The following is a 24534-nucleotide window of genomic DNA, read 5'->3' on the forward strand; positions in this document are numbered from 1 at the left end:
ATTTGTCTGTTAGCCATTTTATGGCATCAAATTCCATTTATAGGGTGGTGACTCTAAAATGTCTATCAAGTCAGACTTCACTCCTAAACTTTAACTCCTATAATCAACTGTCTATTGAACACATTCCCTTGAATATCTAAAAAGGAACTCAAACTTTACCACATCCAAACCGAACCTAATTCTTTTTTTTCTCCAGCTTTTTTTTTGGTATATACACAGCAGGTTCTTATTAGTCATCCATTTTATACACATCAGTGTATACATGTCAATCCTAATCGCCCAATTCATCCCACCACCACCCCCACCCCACCCCGCTTTCCCCTCTTGGTGTCCATACGTTTGTTCTCTACATCTGTCTCTCAATTTCTACTCTGCAAATCGGTTCATCTGTACCGTTTTCCTAGGTTCCACATATATGCATTAATATGCAATATTTGTTTTTCTCTTTCTGACTCACTTCACTCTGTATGAGAGTCTCTAGATTCATCCACATCTCTACAAATGACCCAATTTCGTTCTTTTATGGATGAGTAATATTCCATTGTACATATGTACCACATCTTCTTTATCCATTCATCTGTTGATGGGCATTTAGGTTGCTTCCATGACCTGGCTATTGTAAATAGTGCTGCACTGAACATTGGGGTGCATGTGTCTTTTTGAATTATGGTTTTCTCTGGGTATATGCCCAGTAGTGGGATTGCTGGGTCATATGGTAATTCGATTTTTAGTTCTTTAAGGAACCTCCATACTGTTCTCCATAGTGGCTGTATGAATTTACATTCTCACCAACAGTGCAAGAGGGTTCCTTTTTCTCCACACCCTCTCCAGCATTTGTTATTTGCAGATTTTCTGATGATGGCCATTCTAACTGGTGTGAGGTGATACCTCATTGTAGGATTTTTTTTTTTTTTTTTTTTTGCGGTAAGCGGACCTCTCACTGTTGTGGCCTCTCCTGCCGTGGAGCACAGCCTCTGGACGCACAGGCCCAGCGGCCATGGCCCACGGGCCAAGCCGCTCCGCGGCATGCGGGATCCTCCCGGACCGGGGCACGAACCCGTGTCCCCTGCAACGGCAGGCGGACTCTCAACCACTGCGCCACCAGGGAAGCCCCCTCATTCATTGTACTTTTGATTTGCATTTCTCTAATAATTAGTGATGTTGAGCAGCATTTAATGTGCTTCTTGACCATCTGTATGTCCTCTTTGGAGAAATGTCTATTTAGGTCTTCTGCCCCTTTTTTGACTGGGTTGTTTGTTTTCTGAATATTAAGCCACATGAGCTGTTTATATATTTTGGAGATTAACCCTTTGTCCGTTGATTCATTTGCAAATATTTTTTACCATTCTGAGGGGTGTCTTTTCGTCTTGTTTGTAGTTTCCTTTGCTTTGCAAAAGCTTTTAAGTTTCATTAGGTCCCATTTGTTTATTTTTGTTTTTATTTCCATTACTCTAGGAGGTGGATCAAAAGATCTTGCTGTGATTTATGTCAAAGAGTGTTCTTCCTACGTTTTCCTCTAAGAGCTTTATAGTGTCCGGTCTTACGTTTAGGTCTCTAATCAATTTTGAGTTTATTTTTGTGTATGGTGTTAGGGAGTGTTCTCATTTCATTCTTTTACATGCAGCTGTCCAGTTTTCCCAGCAACACTTACTATTTTTTCTCCATTGTATATCCTTGCGTCCTTTGTCATAGATTGAATGACCATAGGTGCGTGGGTTTATCCCTGGGCTTTCTATCCTGTTCCACTGATTTATATTTCTGTTTTTGTGCCACTACCATATTGTCTTGATTACTGTAGCTTTGTAGTGTAGTCTGAAGTCAGGGAGTCTGATTCCTCCAGCTCTGTTTTTTTCCCTCAAGACTGCTTTGGCTACTCGGGGTCTTTTGTGTCTCCATACAAATTTTAAGATTTTTTGTTCTAGTTCTGTAAAAAATGCCATTGGTAATTTGATAGGGATTGCATTGAATCTGTAGATTGCTTTGGGTAGTATAGTCATTTTCACAATATTGATTCTTCCAATCCAAGAACATGGTATATCTCTCTATCTGTTGATATCATCTTTAATTTCTTTCAACAGTGTCTTATAGTTTTCTGAATACAGGTCTTTTGTCTCTTCACGTAGGTTTATTCCTAGGTATTTTATTCTTTTTGTTGCAATGGTAAATGGGAGTGTTTCCTTAATTTCCCTTTCAGATTCTTCATTATTAGTGTATAGGAATGCAAGAGAGTTCTGTGCATTAATTTTGTATCCTGCAACTTTACCAAATTCATTGATTAGCTCTAGTAGTTTTCTGATGGCATCTTTAGGGTTCTCTATATATAGTATCATGTCATCTGCAAACAGTGACAGTTTTACTTCTTCTCTTCCAATTTGTATTCCTTTTATTTATTTTCCTTCTCTGATTGCATGGCTAGGACTTCCAAAACTATGTTGAATAACAGTGACGGGAGTGGACGTCCTTGCCTCCTTCCTGATCTTAGAGGAAATGCTTTCAGCTGTTCACCATTGAGAATGATGGTTGCTGTGGGTTTTTCGTATATGGCCTTTAGTATGTTGAGGTAGGTTCCCTCTATGCCCACTTTCTGGAGAGTCTTTTTTTTTTTTCATAAATGGGTGTTAAATTTTGTCAAAACGTTTTTCTGCATCTATTGAGATGATCATATGGTTTTCATTCTTCAATTTGTTAATATGGTGTATCACATTGATTGATTTGCATATATTGAAGAATGTTTGCATCCCTGGGATAAATCCCACTTGATCATGGTGTATGATCCTTTTAATGTGTTGTTGGATTCTGTTTGCTAGTAGTTTGTTGAGGATTCTTGCATCTACATTCATCAGTGATACTGGCGTGTAATTTTCTTTTTTGTAGTATCTTTGGTTTTGGTATCAGGTGATGGTGGCCTCATAGAATGAGTTTGGGTGTGTTCCTTCCTCTGCAATTTTTTGGAAGAGTTTGAGAAGGATGGGTGTTAGGTCTTCTCTAAATGTTTGATAGAATTCATCTGTGAAGCCATCTGGTCCTGGACTTTTGTTTGTTGGAAGATTTTGAATCACAGTTTCAATTTCATTACTTGTGATTGGTCTGTTCATATTTTCTATTTCTTCCTGGTTCAGTCTTGGAAGGTTATACCTTTCTAAGAATTTGTCCATTTCTTCCAGGTTCTCCATTTTATTGGCACAGAGTTGCTTGTAGTAGTCTCTTAAGATGCTTTGTATTTCTGTGGTGTCTGTTGTAACTTCTCCTTTTTCATTTCTAGTTTTAATGATTTGAGTCCTCTCCCTCTTTTTCTTGATGAGTCTGGCTAATAGTTTATCAATTTTGTTTATCTTCTCAAAGAACCTGTTTTTAGTTTTATTGATCTTTGCTACTGTTTTCTTTGTTTCTATTTCATTTATTTCTGCTCTGATCTTTATGATTTCTTTCCTTCTGCTAATTTTGGGTTTTGTTTGTTCTTCTTTCTCTAGTTCCTTTAGGTGTAAGGTTAGATTGTTTATTTGAGATTTTTCATGTTTCTTGAGGTAGGCTTATACAGCTATAAACTTCCCTCTTAGAACTTCTTTTGCTGCATCCCACAGGTTTTGTGTCATCATGTTTTCATTATCATTTGTCTCTAGGTATTTGATTTCCTCTTTGATTTCTTCAGTGATCTGAGTTATTTAGTAACATATTGTTTAGCCTCCACGTGTTTGTGTTTTTTACATTTTTTACCCCGTAACTGATTTCTAATCTCATATCATTGCGGTCAGAAAAGATGTTTGATACGATTTCAATTTTCTTAAATTTACTGAGGTTTGATTTGTGACCCAGGATGTGATCTATCCTGGAGAATGTTCTGTGCGCACTTGAGAAGAAAGTGTAATTTGCTGTTCTTGGATGGAATGTCCTATAAATATCAATTAAATCTATCTGGTCTATTGTGTCATTTAAAGCTTGTGTTTCTTATTAATTTTCTGTTTGGATGATCTGTCCAATGATGTATGTGAGGTGTTAAAGTCCCCCACTATTATTGTGTTACTGTCGATTTCCTCTTTTATAGATCTTAGCAGTTGCCTTATGTATTGAGGTGCTCCTATGTTGGGTGCATATATATTTATAATTGTTATATCTTCTTCTTGGATTGATCCCTTGATCATTATGTAGTGTCCTTCCTTGTCTCTTATAACATTCTTTATTTTAAAGTTTATTTTATCTGATGTAAGTATTGCTACTCCAGCTTTCTTTTGATTTCCATTTGCATGGAATATCTTTTTCCATCCCCTCACTTCCAGTCTGAAGGTGTCCCTAGGTCTGAAGTGGGTCTCTTGTAGACAGCATAAATATGGGTCTTGTTTTTGTATCCATTCAGCGAACCTCTGTCTTTTGGTTGGAGCATTTAATCCATTCATGTTTAAGGTAATTATCGATATGTATGTTCCTATGACAATTTTCTTAATTGTTTTGGGTTTATTTTGTAGGTCCTTTTCTTCTCTTATGTTTCCCACTTAGAGAAATTCCTTTAGCATTTGTTGTAGAGCTGGTTTGGTGGTGCTGAATTCTCTTAGCTTTTGCTTGTCTGTAAAGCTTTTGATTTCTCCATCGAATATGAATGAGATCCTTGCCGGGTAGAGTAATCTTGGTTCTAGGTTCTTCCCTTTCATCACTTTAAGTATATCATGCCACCCCCTTCTGGCTTGTAGAGTTTCTGCTGAGAAATCAGCTGTTAACCATATGCGAGTTCCCTTGTATTTGTTGTTTTTCCCTTGCTGCTTTCAATAATTTTTCTTTGTCTTTAATTTTTGCCAATTTGATTACTATGTGTCTCGGTGTGTTTCTCCTTGGGTTTATCCTGTATGGGACTCTCTGTGCTTCCTGGACTTGGGTGGCTATTTCCTTTCCCATGTTAGGGAAGTTTTTGACTATAATCTCTTGAAATATTTTCTCGGGTCCTATCTCTCTCTCTTCTCCTTCTGGGACCCCTATAATGAGAATGTTGTTGCATTTAATGTTGTCCCAGAAGTCTCTTAGGCTGTCTTCATTACTTTCCATTCTTTTTTCTTTATTCTGTTCCACAGCAGCGAATTCCACCATTCTGTCTTCCAGGTCATTTATCCGTTCTTCTGCCTCAGTGATTCTGCTATTGATTCCTTCTAGTGTATTTTTCATTTCACTTATTGTACTGTTCATCTCTGTTTGTTTGTTCTTTATTTCTTCTAGGTCTTTGTTAAACATTTCTTGCATCTTCTCGATCTTTGCCTCCATTCTTTTTCTGAGGTCCTGGATCATCTTCACTATCATTATTCTGAATTCTTTTTCTGGAAGGTTGCCTATCTCCACTTCATTTAGTTGTTTTTCTGGGGTTTTATCTTGTTCCTTCATCTGGTACATAGCCCTCTGCCTTTTCACCTTGTCTCTCTTTCTGTGAATGTGGTTTTTGTTCCAGAGGCTGCAGAATTTGAGTTCTTCTTTCTTCTGCTGTCTGCCCTCTGGTGGATGAGGCTAAGAGGCTTTTGCAAGTTTCCTCCTGAACCTAATTCTCAATTTCCCCACCTGCCCACAAAAAAACACCACTGTTTCCCAATCTCAGTTATTCCACCCTTCCAGCTCAGGCCCAGCGGGGCATGTAGTCAACTCCTGCTCACTGTTCTGGACATTGCTGGATTTGGTGATTCCTCTTTCCTGTGTTTAAGCTCAACTTACGTTTAAAAAATCTGTCTTATAATTTTCTACCCCGAAGTGAGCAGAACCCTGACTGCATCTGTTTAGATGGTCATACTGACTAGAAGTCCTCAGGACTGGCCTTTCCAATGTGAGCCTGTAAAGGGAACTACTTAAATTGCCTACAGTTAGCTCTTGATACCAGAGCACTCCTAGGGCCTGTTCCATTTAGTGCAAGGCTACTGTCAGGGCTCAAGAAAGCACGTAAAGACCACTTCCTACAAAATAACCATGAGTGTCCTTACCTCTTGGCTTTAGGATAAGGATACTCACAGACTGATAAACTGTAGCTTGATATTCAAGATCCTTCCTATAACCTATCTTATTTCACATCCACCATGCCCTTAATGCAGCCAGAACTACCTACGGTTGCCAAAATATATGTCATGACATCTCACTTCCAAGATTTTGACAAATTGTTTACATTACTTACAATGTCCTTCTTTTTTTTTTTTTTAAAAAAAAGCCCATGTATTATATAAGGACCAACTCAAATAGTACCTCATCTGTAAAGCCTTCTTGATGCCTGTCACATCTCCTGCTCTTGCCTTACTCTCCCCTCTGCCAATATATTTACTGATCAGCCATTTACAGTGCTGCTGGGTCTGTTCTATTGATTATTAATATGCCAGTCATAACCACAAAAGGAAACATCAAAACTCAAACATGTTCACCACTAAGGAACAGAATTAACTTGTGCTTCCAATCAGAGGTGGTACATAGCACATCAAGGACCAGTCATTGTCATCTGGATAGCCTCATTGTGCCATACCTCCTATCCTCTATAGTGGCCCATTCCACAGTCCCAAACTCCTGCTGTGAGGCCCATTCTGTAATTTCTCTTGTTGAGTTTCCTAGCACCCCAGCCCTGCCCACCCCACCTGCAAGAACTGAGACCTTCTCTCAAACTCCCAAGCTACTAAATACTTGCAGCCTTTTTCCCAACGCCCAACATTTGTCCTCACTGCCATGAACGGCTCATCTCCTAGAATCACAGCGTAACTCTGTTAGACTCTGAACTCTTACTCACTGCCTAAGTTCTCGCTATACAATTTTTTTTAACATCTTTATTGGAGTATAATTGCTTTACAACGTTGTGTTAGTTTCTGCTATATAACAAAGTGAATCAGCTATATGCATACATATATCCCCATATCCCCTCCCTCTTGCGTCTCCTTCCCACTCTCCCTATCCCACCCCTCTAGGTGGTCGCAAAGCACCGAGCTGATCTCCCTGTGCTATGCGGTTGCTTCCCACTAGCTATCTGTTTTACATTTGGTAGTGTATATATGTCAATGCTAATCTCTCACTTCGTCCCAGCTTACCCTTCCCTCTCCCCGTGTCCTCAGTTCCATTCTCTATGTCTGCGTCTTTATTCCTGTCCTCCCCCTAGGTTCATCAGAACCACTTTTTTTTTGTTTTTTAGATTCCATACATATGTGTTAGCATATGGTTTTTGTTTTTCTCTTTTTGACTTACTTCAACTCTGTATGACAGTCTCTAGGTCATCCACCTCACTACAAATAACTCAATTTTGTTTCTTTTTATGGCTGAGTAATATTCCATTGTATATATGTGCCACAACTTCTTTATCCATTCATCTGCCAATGGACACTTAAGTTGCTTCTACGTCCTAGCTATTGTAAATAGTGCTGCAATGAACATTGTGGTACATGTCTCTTTTTGAACTATAGTTTTCTCAGGGTATATGCCCAGCAGTGGGGTTACTGGGTCATATGGTAGTTCTGTTTTAAGTTTTTTAAGGAACCTCCATATTGTTCTCCATAGTGGCTGTATCAATTTACATTCCCACCAACAGTGCAAGAGGGTTCCCTTTTCTCCACAACCTCTCCAGCATTTATTGTTTGTAGATTTTTTTGATGATGGCCATTCTGACTGGTGTGAGATGATACCTCACTGTAGTTTTGATTTGCATTTCTCTAATGATTAGTGATGCTGAACATCCTTTCATGTGTTTGTTGGCAATCTGTATCTTCTTTGGAGAGATGTCTATTTAGGTCTTCTGCCCATTTGGGGATTGGGTTGTTTGTTTTTTTGATATTGAGCCGTATGAGCTGCTTGTGTATTTTGGAGATTAATCCTTTGTCAGTTGCTTCGTTTGCAAATATTTTCTCCCATTCTGAGGGTTGTCTTTTCATCTTGTTTATGGTTTCCTTTACTGTGCAAAAGCTTTTAATCTATACAATTTTATGAGCGCTAGCCTGGACCACTCAATACCAACATTTGCCTGGATGACCTCCCATGCCCACTGAATCACATATAGAGACCCCAGAAGTCCTTGCCAGGGCTAGTCTCTGGAATCAGTCAAATCCTCCCAGACCATTTCTCACGCTGAAGCATAATAATGGCTATGGGGAACTCATCTGGTCAATTTCTCTGTGCATCTGTCCAATGAGCCCTAATAAGGGACTGGAGATTCATCTCCCCAAAAGTTTAACATGTTGCAGAATGAGTAAAGCATAGGGAGATGGCTAAAAGAATCCATCCCACAGTCAGTACCTGGTTACTCTACAGACACATATGGCAATGACCAGAGGAAGGAAAAAGGAAAAGAAAGCAGCTGTCAGAAAAATAAAAAGTCTCCTTCTCCAGCTTCCTTCACAGTAATTTTTCCTCTGTCCTCCTTCTGCACCATGAGCGCTGTAGCATCCTTATCTCTTTGGCCTTCATATGCTTAGTCTTATTTTTTAAGCACCATACTAAGTATTAAAATCTGGCAAAATAATTATTTACAATAGCCAAGGTATGGAAACCTACGTGCCCATCAATGGATAAATGGATAAAGATGTGAGATATAGGGCTTCCCTGGTGGCGCAGTGGTTGAGAGTCTGCCTGCCGATGCAGGGGACATGGTTTCGTGCCCTGGTCCGGGAAGATCCCACATGCCACGGAACGGCTAGGCCCGTGAGCCATGGCTGCTGAGCCTGCGCGTCCAGAGCCTGTGCTCCGCAAAGGGAGAGGCCACAACAGTGAGAGGCCCGCGCACTGCCAAAAAAAAAAAAAAAAAGATGTGAGATATATGCATATATATAATGGAATACTACTCAGCCATAAAAAAGATGAAAATCTCGCTATTTGCAACAGCATGGATGGACCTTGAGGGTATTATGCTAGATGAAATAAGTCAAAGAAAGACAAATACTGTAGAATTTCATGATATGTAGAATATAAAAAACAAAACAAAACAAAAGAAATGAACAAAGCAAACCAAACAGGAACAAACACGTAGCTACAGAGAACACAGTAGTGGTTACCAGAGCGGAAGGGCCAGGGGAAGGAGGGGAGGACAAAATGGGCAAATAAGATCAACTGTGTAGTGACAGACGGAAACTAAGTTTTTGGTGGTGAGCATGCTGTAGCATATACAGAAGTAGAAATGTAATGTTGTACACGTGAAACAGACAATGTTATAAACCAATGTTACCTCAGTAAAAAAATAAATTTAAAAAAATCTGGCAAAATGGTTGCTATAAACAATAGATTAATACAGCTTTGTAGGTAGTATTGTAGCAAGTATTTTCTTAGTAACAGCAAGATTCAAATTCACTTGGAGCTTATAAAAAGCTGAGGAAAGAATAGTTTCTCACTCCAAGTTATATCCCAAAGACTACTGACTGGACAACTTTAGAAAATATATATTAGTACAAAAAGTTCAAACATATAAAAAAGTTATAAGGAAAGTTAATGAACCAACTTTTACAACTATTACACTGTCAACTGACTCATGAATACTTATAATCTTATCCTCCCACCAGAGGTATTGTGAAGTTAAGGCCAGATGTACTATAATTTCATACATAAATATTTCAACTCATATCTCTTATAGATAAGATTTTAAAAATTATTAGCATAGTATCATTAAACCTCTAAAATGATTAATTTCTTAATCTAATTAAACATATAATTTTCAAATTCCCCAAGTGTTTTATTTGCTTGAATCATCAACAAAATAAGTTCCCTACATTGGAACCGGTCTCTTAAATCTCCTTGAAGCTATAGGTTCCCCTACCTCCTTCCTTTCCCCATCTTCCCATCCCTTGACATTTATTTGTTGACGAAATTGGCCTGTAGAAATCCCCACAGTCTGGGTTATGCTGATATATTCCTCACGGTGTCATTAGATACATGCCTCTTTCCCCTATATTTCCTGGAAATTGGTAGCAAGAACTACAGGCTTGATCAATTCAGCTCAATTTTCTGGCAAGACAACCTTATAGCTGGTGGTACTATCTGGTTTTCTCTCTTTCTGTGATATTAGCAACCATCGATGGTCACTGGCTATATCCCTTAATTCATTAGAGACTGCAAAATTGTGATACAGTGACATTCTATCATTCCTCCATCTTTTAAGAGTTGGGATATGCCAATAATTAGAAACTTATCATCACCAACTACTTGGTTACTCTAAGCTACAGTTCATATAGGAAAGGCAGGGAAAAATACTTGAGTCTTTCCACTTATTACCAGTTTTCAAAATAAGTTAATTTACTAGCATCCCCCAAAGCAGACCAACTATTAGTATTTTTCTTTAGTACTATTGCGAGCTTCAAATTTAAATATATTTAATGTGTTTCAATACACTGTAGATATTATTCTTACTGATCCTCAAATTGTCCCATTTTTGGCTCCTGAGTCCTTTAAGACGCCCTCAGGAGTTTTTGATAACTGTTTTCCTTTCTAAATTGACAAGATGTTCCAAGCTCATCTTGTACATTTCCTGCCCCAGACCTGGAAGTAGCTATTTTCCAAGGAGCTTTGGTTTACTTTAGTAGGAAATGACATTAGATACTAAAGTCTCATTGTTAGGGGTGCTCATTGCTAGTGGGTTTGTCATTTTTCCAGGCCCTGCCATGAAAAAGAGCTAGAAAATTTACCATCACAGGATCTTTCCTTAACCTTAGCTATCTTTCATCTGTTTTTCCTTTAAACCACACTCAAAGGCTGGATTCCCAATAATATCATCTTAACCACTCATTTGCTTTATCCCATAATTTTAAAAAACCTTAGAATAACAATACCAACATAACCACTATAATACTATTACTCTAAACAGTTTAAGATATTTTTAGAGATGTCATTGTCCTTTAATTACAATCTAGTAGCGATAGCTAGTCAAGTTTGTTGACATCTGAAATAGCCCCTCCCTGCATGGTTGTTATATCAGCAACTCAAAATATAATTAGGTTCTTCTGTTTCAATTGGTTTCCATTTTTAGGGATCTTTTAAAATTAAATTCTGTGTTAAAATTATGCAAAATATGTATATGGTTCCAAGTTAAGGAGACAAAACAAGATGTATTCAGAGAAGTCTAGCTTCTGCTCCTTTCTCCACCCACCACACTGTTTCCTCCATCACACTCCAAATAACCATCTTTTTGTTGTTAAGTTTTTGTTTTATCCTTTTTTAAAAAAAATTTCCAAATATTAGTATTCCCATCCCTTTCTTCAATGAATGATACACACTATATCTATTAGTCACCACCCTGCTTTCTTCCCCTGAAAGTCACTCTACAATAGTATAAAGAGACACTCTTCATTCCTTTCTATAGTTGTGGATATAGTATATGTTATTCATCAAATTGTGTACTGACCAACAGATGGATTGTTTCTAACTTTTGCTATTACAAACACTGCTGCGATAAATAGCCTCATATGTGCATCTTTTCTTATTTTTGCCTTTAGATAGGATCCCTAGAAATAGAACTGCCTGGCGAAAGGGTAAATATAAATGTAAGTTTTCTAGGTATTGACAAGTTCTCTCCCCTAGGTCTTATACCATTTTGCATTTCCTACAGCAATGTTTGAGAGTGCCTGCTTCCCCCCATTCCCTCCACAGTCTCATCAACAGAATAACTTGTCAAACTTTTTAATTTCTGTCAATATGATTGGTAAGAAATGATGTATCAGTGTAGTATTAATCTGCATATTTATTAGTACAAATATTAAATAGCTTTTCATATGTTAGAGGCAATTTGCAGTTCTTTTTCTGCAAACCATCTGTTCTTATAGCTTGCCCATTTTCTTGCTGAGTTGATAGTTTTCTTATTCTCTATTTTTTAGAAATACTAACTCTTTGTGATTAAAAACTGCAAATACCCTTCTCCAATTTGTCATCTTTTTTACTTTATTTATTATGTTTTCAGCTATAATAAAGTTATTATTTTTACCATAAAATTTATCTATATTTCCCTTATTGCATCTGGATTTTGAGTTGTAGTTAGGGTGTTTATTATCCACTTCCAGGTTCAGAGGAATTCACCAGCCTTTTTCCTAGTACTTGTCTGGTTTCATTTTTGTATATTAAGTGACTGATTCACTTGTAATTTATCATTGGGATAGTACAAAGACTAAATCTAATATCGTCTTCCTTCATTATTTAAACACTAAATATTCATGTCTATTTCCTCATTTTCCATTCAGTTCTGTTAGTCTGTCTTTTTAAGCACCAATACCACAGTTTTTATTATAAAGGCTTAATAACATGTTTCAATATCTAGTAGGTCTACAGCTCTCCTCTGCTGCTCTTCTTTAATGAGAGTTTTTCTTATTATTCTTACTTATCTATTCTTTCCAATGAAATTTATAATCAGCTTGCCTAGCTACAGGAAGCAGACACAAAGAATCATTATAAAGTCACAAATTAACTTTAGGGGATTGACAAATTTATGATGTTGAAACTAAAAGCTAAGAATAAGAACTAAAACTTGGAAAAAAGCATTAAAATAGTTTACCATTCTCTGCTTGTGAAGAGATACAGGCTGAACCCAGAAAACCTTTGCTACATTACCATGAGAAATTTTTATTTAAACAATTAAGATTAATAAGCAAAGGAACCAATCATTTCATGTATATCATGTATTGTGTAAACCACCTGATTAGGAAAACACCAGAATGATCAAATAACACAGGTATTAGAAATGCATTGCTCACCTTCCTTTTTCAGCCATTTCACAATGTTCCCTTCTTCCATTGTAGGAGACAGTGATGGCATTAGTATCGTAATAGGATCAGCTGAAATTGAAAAAAGGAAAGATTAAACACAAAAAATAATGCACCTCATGAGGCAGCAACAACAAGTTCAAGTAAATTAATATCTAATTCAATTTGAGAAAAAAAATATTCCACAGTCTGAAAGACACCCAACTGGTCAAACTAAGTGTTCAGTAATCTTTTCTGGAATATTTTCAACTCCTTTTTCATAGTTCCCCAAGCCCTCTATGCATATTTTCAAGCCAGGTGCTTACAAGATTAAAAAAAAGAAAAGCTGATTTATGTTTCATCTTCTTCTCCTTCCCCTTTTGTTGCTGAAAAAAAAATTTACAAGTAGAATGACCAAAGGAAAAGACAAAAAAACCCCAAAAAAACTAGAGTTCTGATAACCTACAACAGAAGAATTATTAGACTTACAACAGAATAATCAAGATTAAACTTTAGAAACTGGTTGTGTTTTTACTTTAATCTAATATTACACTATTCAGAAATCAAAGGTTCTTGCTAAGTGTGAAAAGCAGAGGTTTGCTTTGTTAAGAATGATACGGTAAGTGAACTTAAGTAGTTAAATTAATCTCAGATTGTGTTTCATACCACAGTTCAGCTAGGGATCCAAAAAGATAGACTCAAACCAGGGTGACCTCTCAATAAAGCATAGCCACTTTTTCCTTAGATATCAAAAAAGGAGACACGCTATATATTTGGCCAGATGTGCTTCCCGATAATTCCACTGTCCAGGACCATACTTAAAGAGCGCACAGCTGTTAGATTACAATTTACATAAAGTTTATACTAATAAAATAGTTCAGAGTGCTCCAGTTCTTATTTAGCAGTAGCCATAGTAACAAATTACATTGCCTGAAATCTTCCACAAAACCTATTCTCTCCTCAGATTATTCAACTCTCTGACCCAAAAAAGCAAAATACACCACATCTGACATAATTCAAATGTGGAAAAGGGTAGAATAGGGCTTTTTTTCCCCCATTGATGTTTTAGGGTTAAAAATAAGGGAATTGATATCAAAAAAACAAACAACCCAATCAAAAAATGGGCAGAAGACTTAAATAGACATTTCTCCAAAGAAGATATACAGATTGCCAACAAACACATGAAAGGATGCTGAACATCACTAATCATTAGAGAAATGCAAATCAAAACCCGGTGAGGTATCACCTCACACTGGTCAGAATGGCCATCATCAAAATATCTACAAACAATAAATATTGGAGAGGGTATGGAGAAAAGGGAACCCTCTTGCACTGTTGGTGGGAATGTAAATTGATGCAGCCACTATGGAGAACAGTATGGAGGTTTCTTAAAAAACTAAAAATAGAACTGCCATATGACCCAGCAATCCCACTACTGGGCATATATCCTGAGAAAACCATAGTTCAAAAAGAGACATGTACCACAATGTTCAATGCAGCACTATTTACAAATAGCCAGGACATGGAAGCAACCTAAGTGTCCATCGACAGATGAATGGATAAAGAAGATGTGGCACATATATACAATGGGATACTACTCAGCCATAAAAAGAAACAAAATTGAGTTATTTGTAGTGAGGTGGATGGACCTAGAGACTGTCATACAGAGTGAAGTAAGTCAGAAAGAGAAAAACAAAAACCGTATGCTAACATGTATATAGAATCTAAAAAAAAAAAAAGGTTCTGATGAACCTAGGGGCAGGACAGGAATAAAGACGCAGACGTAGAGAATGGACTTGAGGACATGGGGGTGGGGGGCAGGGTAAGCTGGGAGGAAGTGAGACAGCAGCATTGACATATATATAAAATAGATAGCTTGTAGGAAACAGCCCCATAACACAGGGAGATCAGCTTGGTGCTTTGTGACCACCTAGAAGGGTGGGATAGGGAGAGTGGGAGGGAGGCTCAAGAGGGAGGAGATATGGGGATATATGTATACATACAGCTGATTCACTTTGTTATATAGCAGAAACTAACACAACTGTAAAGCAATTATACTCCAATAAAGATGTGTTAAAAAAAAATAAGGGGGGCTTCCCTGGTGGCGCAGTGGTTGAGAGTCTGCCTGCTAATGCAGGGGACACGGGTTCAAGCCCTGGTCTGGGAGGATTCCACATGCCGTGGAGCAACTAGGCCCGTGAGCCACAACTACTGAGCCTGCGCATCTGGAGCCTGTGCTCCGCAACAAGAGAGGCCGCGATAGTGAGAGGCCCGCGCACCACGATGAAGAGTGGCCCCTGCTTGCCACAACTAGAGAAAGCCCTCACACAGAAACGAAGACCCAATACAGCAAAAATAAAAAAATAAATTAATTAATAAACTCCTACCCCCAACATCTTCTTAAAAAAAATAATAATAAGGGAATTGAATGCTAATGTTAAATGTAGTTAAATATTTCCTTTGGGGAACTGAACTAATGTTATTGTAATTTCAAATGGAGAGTTCCTATGGCTTCATGGTAAAGAAGTACCATTTCTGAAGCATTTGGAAGGAAGCTTTTATCCTCCCGTCACTGTTCACTCCCCTCTAAAGGACTGGGAAAAGGATCCAGGCAAATACAACTGCCTCAGCCTTTTCCTCATTTTAAGACCTGTCTGCCTATAGGGAACCTGTATTTTCCTTTCAGTTCTTCTATGCACTAGGCCTAAATGGACCTGCCTTTCAAAGGCAGATAGTAAGCCCACCTCTCTCTATTCCTGCCATCAGGGCCCAGTGGGTGCTGGGAAGCAATTCAGGATGTGTGTTTGCTTTGTATACACAAACTGTCTCTCTCAAACAAAAGCCCGAAGTCTAAACAGGGGTTGTGCTGAGGAGTCCAACTGTAGAAGGCCACAGATTTAAGTCACATTTTCCAATACAACAAAACCATCAACATTAAAACTGTTACTCTGATCTCCATCTGTCTGGTTTTTGCCTTCTCAATTGGTACCAATCTACAAGGGTAGAAATGTAGAATCATCACTCTCAATACCCCAACAATGATAGAGCCTGAACCAAATTCTAAGTCAACACACCCATTTCATCAATGAGAAAACTACAATCCACTGATTCAGGGATTTGAATTCTGCCTAGCTCTCAAGGCTGTCCTCTCCTACACTGTACTGCTGCTCATCGTTAACTGATTATCCTTACCAATGTGGATTATCACCTAATTAATCATTGGTTATTTATAGCCTATTCATCCAGAAATTCAAACAGAACCAGACATATCAAATCCATGTGAGCATTCTTCACGTGTCCAATCAAGCAGCCTAACAATCCCTCTCTATCAAAAAGTTCAAGCCTGGCGTTACGAGATGCAATATTTCAAAATCATACACACAGTAAATTTATACATCAAATAGAGTTCCACTACAAAGAAGCAAAATAAATGAACTTCTATGATTCTATGTCCAGATTCCAATTTATGACAAATATCAACTCAGTTCTCTCAAAACAAAGTCTCTCTTCAATATTTTTATACCTTGATTCTAGTTGCCATGATACAATTAATGTTTATTTTATGATTCTCTCACCTACGAGACCTTCACATTTTTCCTGACATTAAGTACTTCATTATGAAACTTTTTGCGTTTTATGAATTACCACATCAAGAATCTTAAAATTTTTCATATTTTAAAAATAAAAAGAACAGAATCACTCCTCATACAGCCACCCTTCATAGATGAGTTGAAACTGCTTCTCTGAATGACAATAAAATATAAAAATTCTGTAATAGATCATTATCCTTACTCCGAAATGAAGGTGACAAAAACCAAAGAAAGACATTTTGGACGTTTCCATTATTCGGTACTATCTCTGGATTGCTTATACTGACTTATATGGAGAGCACAATGTGCAATGTATTTTCTGCTAAATCTAACTAACCTATCCTCAGATGCTCATGCTAGAAAATGATTTTTAAAAGGAAGCATTAATTTACTAATAATAATGCATATTTCATTCTAGTATATCCTCTTTCAACCTGAACATTATATACATCTTTTCCAAATATATTTTTTCCAGTGGGAAAGTAATTATATAATCATAATATCAGTTTTGAATGACAGGGCTGCATATAACTAATATCTGGCCTTTATGGCTGCCATCAATTCTACTGAAGATAGTGTGGGCTTTTCTAGACTCCTTGGAATTTTAACCTACACATAATGTTGTTTAATTTCATTAGGAATTATACGGAGCTTCCCTTCTCATTCCAACAAGCAGTACATTCTACCTTTTTCCTGTCAAACTGAGGAGGCCTTGAAATGGGCACCAATTACAGTTCCTACGCATAACTGGACAAACTATAGTAAGAATAAAGGAAATGCAGTTTTTTACTCCACTGGTCATACAGGTTATTTCAATTAGTACTCAAAAAATACCCCAAATTTTGTTAGACTTTAACCCTTCTGTAGTCATTTTAGAATTCTATTTCTTTTCATCAAGCTAACAAAGTATACCTAACGGCTTATAAAGTCTGCCCTTCTATAGCAGTTAAAAAACATATTTAAAAACTTTTAAGGTAACTACCGTAATGTACGTTGTTCCAGTTTATATTTAAATATACTGATTTTAACAGCAGAGTCTCACAAATCCGTCACAACTGTCTTAATCTCTTTTTTTATTGCCTCAATATAATGACACAATAAGTTGAAATTTTTCACTCAGTATATTGCTGCTTTACCTTCCTTCTCAGGCACATGAGCAAATGATCAATTACTGAATCTTACAGCAAACTACACTAATCTAATTTCTTGTTCTCTAGAGGATTTCTTTTATCTCAAAACACTCGTACCTCAGCAAAACCTGTAAAAGCTTTAAACTGATGATCTATACATCAATTCTAAAAGGTTTCCAGATTAAAAAAAAAAAGATTAATATAAGCAAACTCTTAAAATACAAATGCAGAACAAATAGCTTTGTGGCTAATAATGAAACAGATCTAAGCCCCATTACTCTGACTGAAGTAATTAAGGAGATTCCACAATTTACTTACGGTACTGCTTGGACGTCATGCTCTAGTCCATTTATACGACTATAATCCAAACACAAAAATCATGAAATGAAGACAGATAAATTGAAGAAATAAATTACCCTGTACTTTTTTAGTGCAGCTCTCTGTTCCTTATATTAATTTGCTTCTTTTTTAATAGGAAGAGATGCTGCTCATTTAATCACCTCTCTTTTCTAATGCAAGAACTCATTAAATAAAATTGACCTTTAAAATTTCTTATTAAATAAAACAATTCTGCCATCTGCAGGCTGGATGAAATAAAGCCATAAGACGTAAAGGTAATTTCAAAATCAATACCAGGGCATAGAATAATATTAATACTGCAGTTTTGAATAAAGGTAAAGCAATTTTTTAAAAGGTAAGTGCTTGTCATATGGGTCTTCTTTGTTCAAATACTTATTTTGGCATAAGAATGATTGAAAATGTCACAAATACTTACTTTGGTATAAGAATAGATTGAAAATGTCAAATACTTATTTTGGTATAAGAATACATTGAAAATGTCAATGAACAACAATAGAAAATGTATGCGTAATAGTTTGTGAGAAAATATCATTTAGAGTAATAAATGTAATGAAAGACGCCCACAAACAGTATATATGGCATAATCCAATTTCCACCTGCTTAGCTTGTATGTACACAAAGACTGAAAGGATATACTCCAAAATGACAATAGTACCTATCTCTAGTTGATGGTTTTATTATACCTGCTTTTTATTTCTTTGTTTCTTGTTACCTTTAAACAAAAACCCACAAGAACAGGGAGAAAAGAAGGAACAATAGAACACAATTTTGGAAGCAGAAAAGTAAATAATGCAGATAGTAATAATTGACTAGAAAGCTGAATGCTAAACTAGAAGTGGAGAAAGCTGAGATAATCAACCTGGTTTATACAAGAATTTCCCAAAGGCCCAAGAACTGGCAGTACTGAGGACCTCTGGAAACACTGGGGGTGGTGGGGTGGCAGGTTTGGGTAAATGCTGTTTAAGTGCTGGGTAACACAACCCTCATTCAACCGAAGACTGGAGGTTGTTTCCTCTGCAGAGGTAAAAGAGAAGACCTTCGGAACAGAGGTTGAACCTACACACCTGGAGATACTGTATATAGAAAGTGCAAAAGTAAGTTAACTGAGAGATCAGCTGAAGTGACTGACAATAACAGAAATTGTGCTAAAAAGCTATTAGATGGTGTGGGATGAATTAGTAATAGTTACAGAGAAAACTGAAGAAAAAATTTTAAAGGCAACGACTTGAAAAAAAGCAAAAAGTAAGAAAGGTAACAATCATAATATGGGACGATATAGGACAATTCTCAGTTAAGCATTATTTGTTTGGTGTAAGCACTGAATATAGATTTAATTAAGAATTGCAAAATAACTACATTGGGGGAATGGTGGAAGGAAAACGGGGATGACTGATCAGAAGTCATACACAGATAACATATAACATATATAATATATAACATAAAATAGAGAGATGAACAAATGCCAGAGGACACTTAGAAGCAACAAGAGACAAAACTTGTTGCTTCTAAGGAGGAAGATGACTGGGGGGAGCAGGGAGAGATGGGTCAGAGACCCACCGTATTGTTATAAGACTTTTAGTACCATTTGACTATTTAAACTATATGCATGCACGACTGTGTTAAAATATTTTATTATTTAATAAAATGACTTTTTTTTTTTTTTAACTTAAGCAGCAGCACACCACTGTGATTTAGAGAACAGGCACTGGAGCCAAACTGCCTAGGTTCAAATTATCAATCCAGCACCTACAAGTTACCTAGTCATTCTGTGCTCTGATTGCCTCTTCTGTAAAATAAAGAGTTTGGTAAGGTCTAAATAAGGTTACACATGCCAAGTCATTACAATGGAGTCTGGCAAAAAGTAAGTCTCAAAACTGTTAGCTGTTTATTATTAATAGGCAGCACAGAAATGGTTAAGAGTAGACTCTGAAGGCAGCCAGACAGTTGGCTAGATGTATCACAATATCCTACTTTACAAATCCTTCCTCAGTAATGAGCCATGGATTCACAGGTTCCTTTCACCTTCCCAATCTAAACATGAAGGTTTCCTTTCTACTCTTTACCTTATCCAGCCTTGTCCTCATTGCTAAAGTACACTAACTCTTGAACTCTCTTTTAACTGTATTGCACATCTGAAAACCAAACTCTCATTAATGTCACTGGCAAATGTTTTACTTTCTGTGGTACTGTCATATTGACTACCAAAGCTAAAGGGTAAAATTAGGCATTCAACAAATGCTTTCTGAGCTCCTGCTATCCTAGCCTTAGACCTACATAAGACCAGAATCTTGACCTCAAAGGATTATAGTTTAAATGGGAGGTCAAGACAAATACACAAGTACTAGAGGGTAGCATATAAACGTGCTGTGAGAATGCCAAAGAGCTGAGAGTCGAGATTCTAGCTGTTCAAAAAAGGAAATTTTGATTTGTGTGCTAGTACCACTTTATACTCATTAGAATGGCATTATCAAAAAAAAAAAAAAAACAGAAAACAAGGTGTTGGCAAGATGTGGAGAAATTAGAGCCCTTGTGCACTGTTGGTGGAAAAGTAAAACAATGCAGCTTCTGTGGAAAAACAACCCAATGGTTCCTCAAAAAATTAAACATTGAATGACCATTTATTTGATCAGGCAACCTCACTTCTGGGTATACACCCCAAATAACTGAAAGCGGGAACTCGAACAGGTGTTTGCACAACCATGTTCACAGCAGCATTATTCACAATGGCCAAAAGGTGAAAACAGACCAAGTGTCCATGGATAGATGAATGCATAGACAAAATATTGTGGTATATACATCCAATAAAATGTGATTTGGCCTTAAAAAGGGATGAGATTCAGATATCTGCAACAACATGGATGAAACGTGAAGACATTATACTAAGAGAAATAAGCCAGACACAAAAAGACAAATATTTTATGATTCTGCTTTTATGAGGTACCTAGAAGAGGCAAATTCACAGGGAAAGAAGAATGGTTACCAGGGGCTAGGGAGAGGGCAGAATGGGGAGTTGCTGTTTAATGGGTACAGAGTTTCAGTTTAGGATTAAGAAAAAGTTCTGGAGACACTGGTAATAGCTGCACACAACGTGAGCACTCTTAATGCCCTAGAACTAAACACTTAAAAATAGTTAAAATGGTAGATTTTATATATATTTTACAATAAAAAATAACTTTTAATTTAAAAAATCTGCTGAGCAAATAAAACAAGGTGAGGGACCAGCAGAGATATTCCAGGTGAGGGAAACATCATATGCTAATAAAGAGGTGGGAATTACAGTTTAGTTTGGCTAAAGAGTAGAATGTAATGAAAATGAAAGGTAGGCCATGTAAGTTAAAAAAAAGTATGTTGGGACTACTGACTTATGGTAGGTAGCCATAGTACCTTCTAGTACACTCTAATACCTAGTTAATGGGTTTGACATTATTTAAATAGCAATGGAAAGCCATGAAAAAAATTTCGAGTGAGTAAAATAAATAACCACAATAAAAAAATTGAACTTGTTTACAGTTCCACAGACATGGCTATGTTCACAAGGCTATAATTTACAAAAAAGGAAAGAAGAAAAACTGCACATGCTTTGAGACAGTCACAACTATAAACCCTGCAGAAAAGCTAAAATAATGGGATTTTAAATACAAAGTGAAGATACCCATGAACATGTTACCTGTTCTCCTTTACTGACTTAGAACACTTGTCCTGAGAGACTGAAAAGGCATGTTAAGGACCAGATCCTTCTAAGAAAAGAAAGGAAAGTAAGGGGACCCAGTCGCAGTAGAGGAACTATTTTATTGTTTGATCAGAGAAGGCGTCCTCTGACAAAGTGAGTAGAGCTGAATGGAGGAAGCCATGCAAATCTCTGATGGAGAGCCTTCGAAACGGAGGAAACAGCAAGCACAAGAATGAGCAGAGGGCTTCCCTGGTGGTGCAGTAGTTGAGAATCCGCCTGCCAATGCAGGGGACTCAGGTTCAAGCCCTGGTCCGGGATGATCCCACATGCCGCAGAGCTGCTAAGTCCGTGCGCCACAACTACTGAGCCCGAACTCTAGAGCCCACAAGCCACAATTACTGAGCCCACGTGCTACAACTACTGAAGCCCACGCACCTAGAGCCCATGCTCCACAACAAGAGAAGCCACCGCAATGAGAAGCCTGCACACCGCAATGAAGAGTAGCTCCTGCTTGCCGCAACTAGAGAAAGCCCACGTGCAGCAACGAAGACCCAATGCAGCCAAAAATAAATAAATTAAAAATATTAAAAAAGAACATAGAAAAAATAAATTGTATGTTTACCCACATAAGAAAAATAAATTAAAAATAATTTTTTAAGTTAAAAAAAAAAAGAATGTGCAGGGAGCATGCTTGGTATGTTCAGAACTCACCAAGGGAGCCTGTGTGCTGGAGTGAAGTGAGTGTGAGGTGAGGCATGGTCAGAGCTGAACTCAGAGAGGTGGAGGATTCATATCATATTGTGCTTTGTAAACCACAGTTAAGGACTTCAGATTTCATTCTGAGTTTAATGAGGAGCTCTTGGAGGGTTTTCAGCAGAGGAGTAACATGATCTGATTTATAATTTAAAAGCAGCACTCTGAAAGCTGCATGGAGAATGGCCGGTACTGGGCCAAGGGTGGTGGTAGAGACATCTATTGGGACACTCCTGCAATAATCTAGATTAGAGGTGGTGGTAGCTTGCACCAGTCTAGTTGGTAGCAGAAGTGGTGAGGAGTGGTCAGATTACATTTAAAAGGTAGAGTCAACAACAATTTCTGATAGTTTGGATGTGGCATACGAAAGTCAGGAGTCAAGGATGACTCGAGTTAGGAGTACAAGTAAAAAAACCCCAAAATGCAAATTAGATGCCATAGTTCCAAAAGGAACATTTTTCTTTCTATAAAAAGTGCCCCAGGGGCTTCCCTGGTGGCGCAGTGGTTGAGAGTCCGCCTGCCGATGCAGGGGACACGGGTTCGTGCCCCGGTCCGGGAAGATCCCACGTGCTGCGGAGCAGCTTGGCCCGTGAGCCATGGCCGCTGAGTCTGCGCGTCTGGAGCCTGTGCTCCGCAACGGGAGAGGCCACAACAGTGAGAGGCCCGCGTACCGGAAAAAAAAAAAAAAAGTGCCCCAGAAGCCTACATAGACTTGATTCCTATTCAGCTATTCAAATGTAGAAAGAAAAATCCCATTAAAAATCAGGTCAGTTATAAAGAGCCTGTGCTTACTCTTGTGCAAAGCACTGGCCTAGGGAAACAACCCAAGGAAACTACATTTGATTCTTCCAAGTGTAGAAACTACAATTGCTCTCTTCCCCTCTCTTAGCATGAGACCTACCATACAGACACACACGAGCCAGGACTTGATCGTATCAGTGCTAAAGCTGAGGCATCAATATAAAGTGTAATGACTGATGGGTAAGTCAGGTGGGTTGGGGAGGCATCTCTCATCTGCCCTTCCAGATCTATTCATCAACCCTCCCCCATACTACTATATGGGCTACATCAACAGGCCTCCTTGCTTTGGCCTCCAGCTGGGTTCTGCCAATGAGCAGAATAAGCAGGAGACCGAAAGGAGAGAGAATAGTGAGGTCAGGACATTTTTTTCCCCAGCCCCCTCCTTGAAGGGTTGCCTGGCCTGGCTGGATCCTTTAACTGAAGGGCACAGCTCCATCAGAGGTCCTCCCACAGGCTCCCTCCTCCCCAGTTCCAGGAAGTGCTCGCTTCCCATGCCTCTTCAAGCCAAGGGGTGGTCACAGCACCTTACTCAAAACAGCCCATTAGGGCTTCCCTGGTGGCGCAGTGGTTGGGAGTCTGCCTGCCGATGCAGGGGACACGGGTTTGTGCCCCGGTCCGGGAGGATCCCACATGCTGCGGAGGGGCTGGGCCCGTGAGCCATGGCCGCTGAGCCTGCGCGTCCGGAGCCTGTGCTCCGCAACGGGAGAGGCCGCAACAGTGAGAGGCCCGCCTACCGCAAAAAAAAAAATACAAAAAAACAGCCCATTAGTACAGCACCATCTCTACAGATAAATTCACAAAAATAGTCACTTATAAAACTCTCCTCAAATTACCCATTTCAAGAGTGTCATCGATTCTCTTGCCAGGAGCCTGTAAAAAGATTTAAGAGGGTGGCATTGAAGTAACAAGAAAAATTTCAAACCACAAGGAAGGTCACTCCATTTGAAGGAACAATATGAGCAAAGAAAGGAAAGAGAAGTACAGATGTTTAGGTAAAGGTGAATGATCGGATGAGCCTAAACGCACAAACTTAACCCAAACCCAGATATGAATCAAAATTTCCAGATAACTGCCTTTGTTGTAGTCACTTGTGTAAATGTATCCAAGAGTCATTTGTTTATAGTTCGAACCCCTATATTAAAATGCACCTTTCTTGTTCTCAGATATGGCAAATACCCTTGCAAAGTAGCACAATTATTTTCTGCAGGAAATGACCAAAATGTTCATGGTAATAGCCTGGAGACTAGGTGGCATTTATAGATAAATTACAGGGAGATCTACAAGTTCCCTAGAATCACATACAAAATTTTGCATGTATGCATTTTTCTGAAGAAGTGGTATAGCTTTTATCAGTTTTCAAATAGGTTTATGCCTCTCTAAAAATCAGTGCTAGTAGATTCCCAAAGAAACTCGCCTGAATTTAAATTTACCAACCTTAATTCTTCCCTAGAAATGTTTCATTAACACAAGAAAGGCCTTGATTGAAGAAAAGTATCCAGTAGATCACCAGCTATAGTAAATGTATTGCTTACCAAGTACAAAAAATAAAAAGAGTCACCATACACTCCATTTTATTTACAGAATCTGTTGAT

At 38.0% G+C, this 24534-nt stretch overlaps 1 protein-coding gene across 3 annotated transcripts in view; it reads right to left on the bottom strand.

Annotated features, from left to right (window-relative positions):
- PDHX (pyruvate dehydrogenase complex component X) overlaps positions 1–24534 on the bottom strand; it is a 78090-nt gene that overhangs the window by 51600 nt on the left and 1956 nt on the right. For all 3 annotated transcript variants that reach the window (XM_060159421.1, XM_060159422.1, XM_060159420.1), the window contains exon 2: positions 12651–12731. In XM_060159421.1, the coding sequence (XP_060015404.1) occupies positions 12651–12731 (81 nt within the window). The remainder of the gene's footprint in view (positions 1–12650; positions 12732–24534) is intronic.

Source organism: Lagenorhynchus albirostris, chromosome 9 (assembly GCF_949774975.1).
Source record: "Lagenorhynchus albirostris chromosome 9, mLagAlb1.1, whole genome shotgun sequence".
NCBI classification, from domain to species: Eukaryota; Metazoa; Chordata; class Mammalia; order Artiodactyla; family Delphinidae; genus Lagenorhynchus; species Lagenorhynchus albirostris.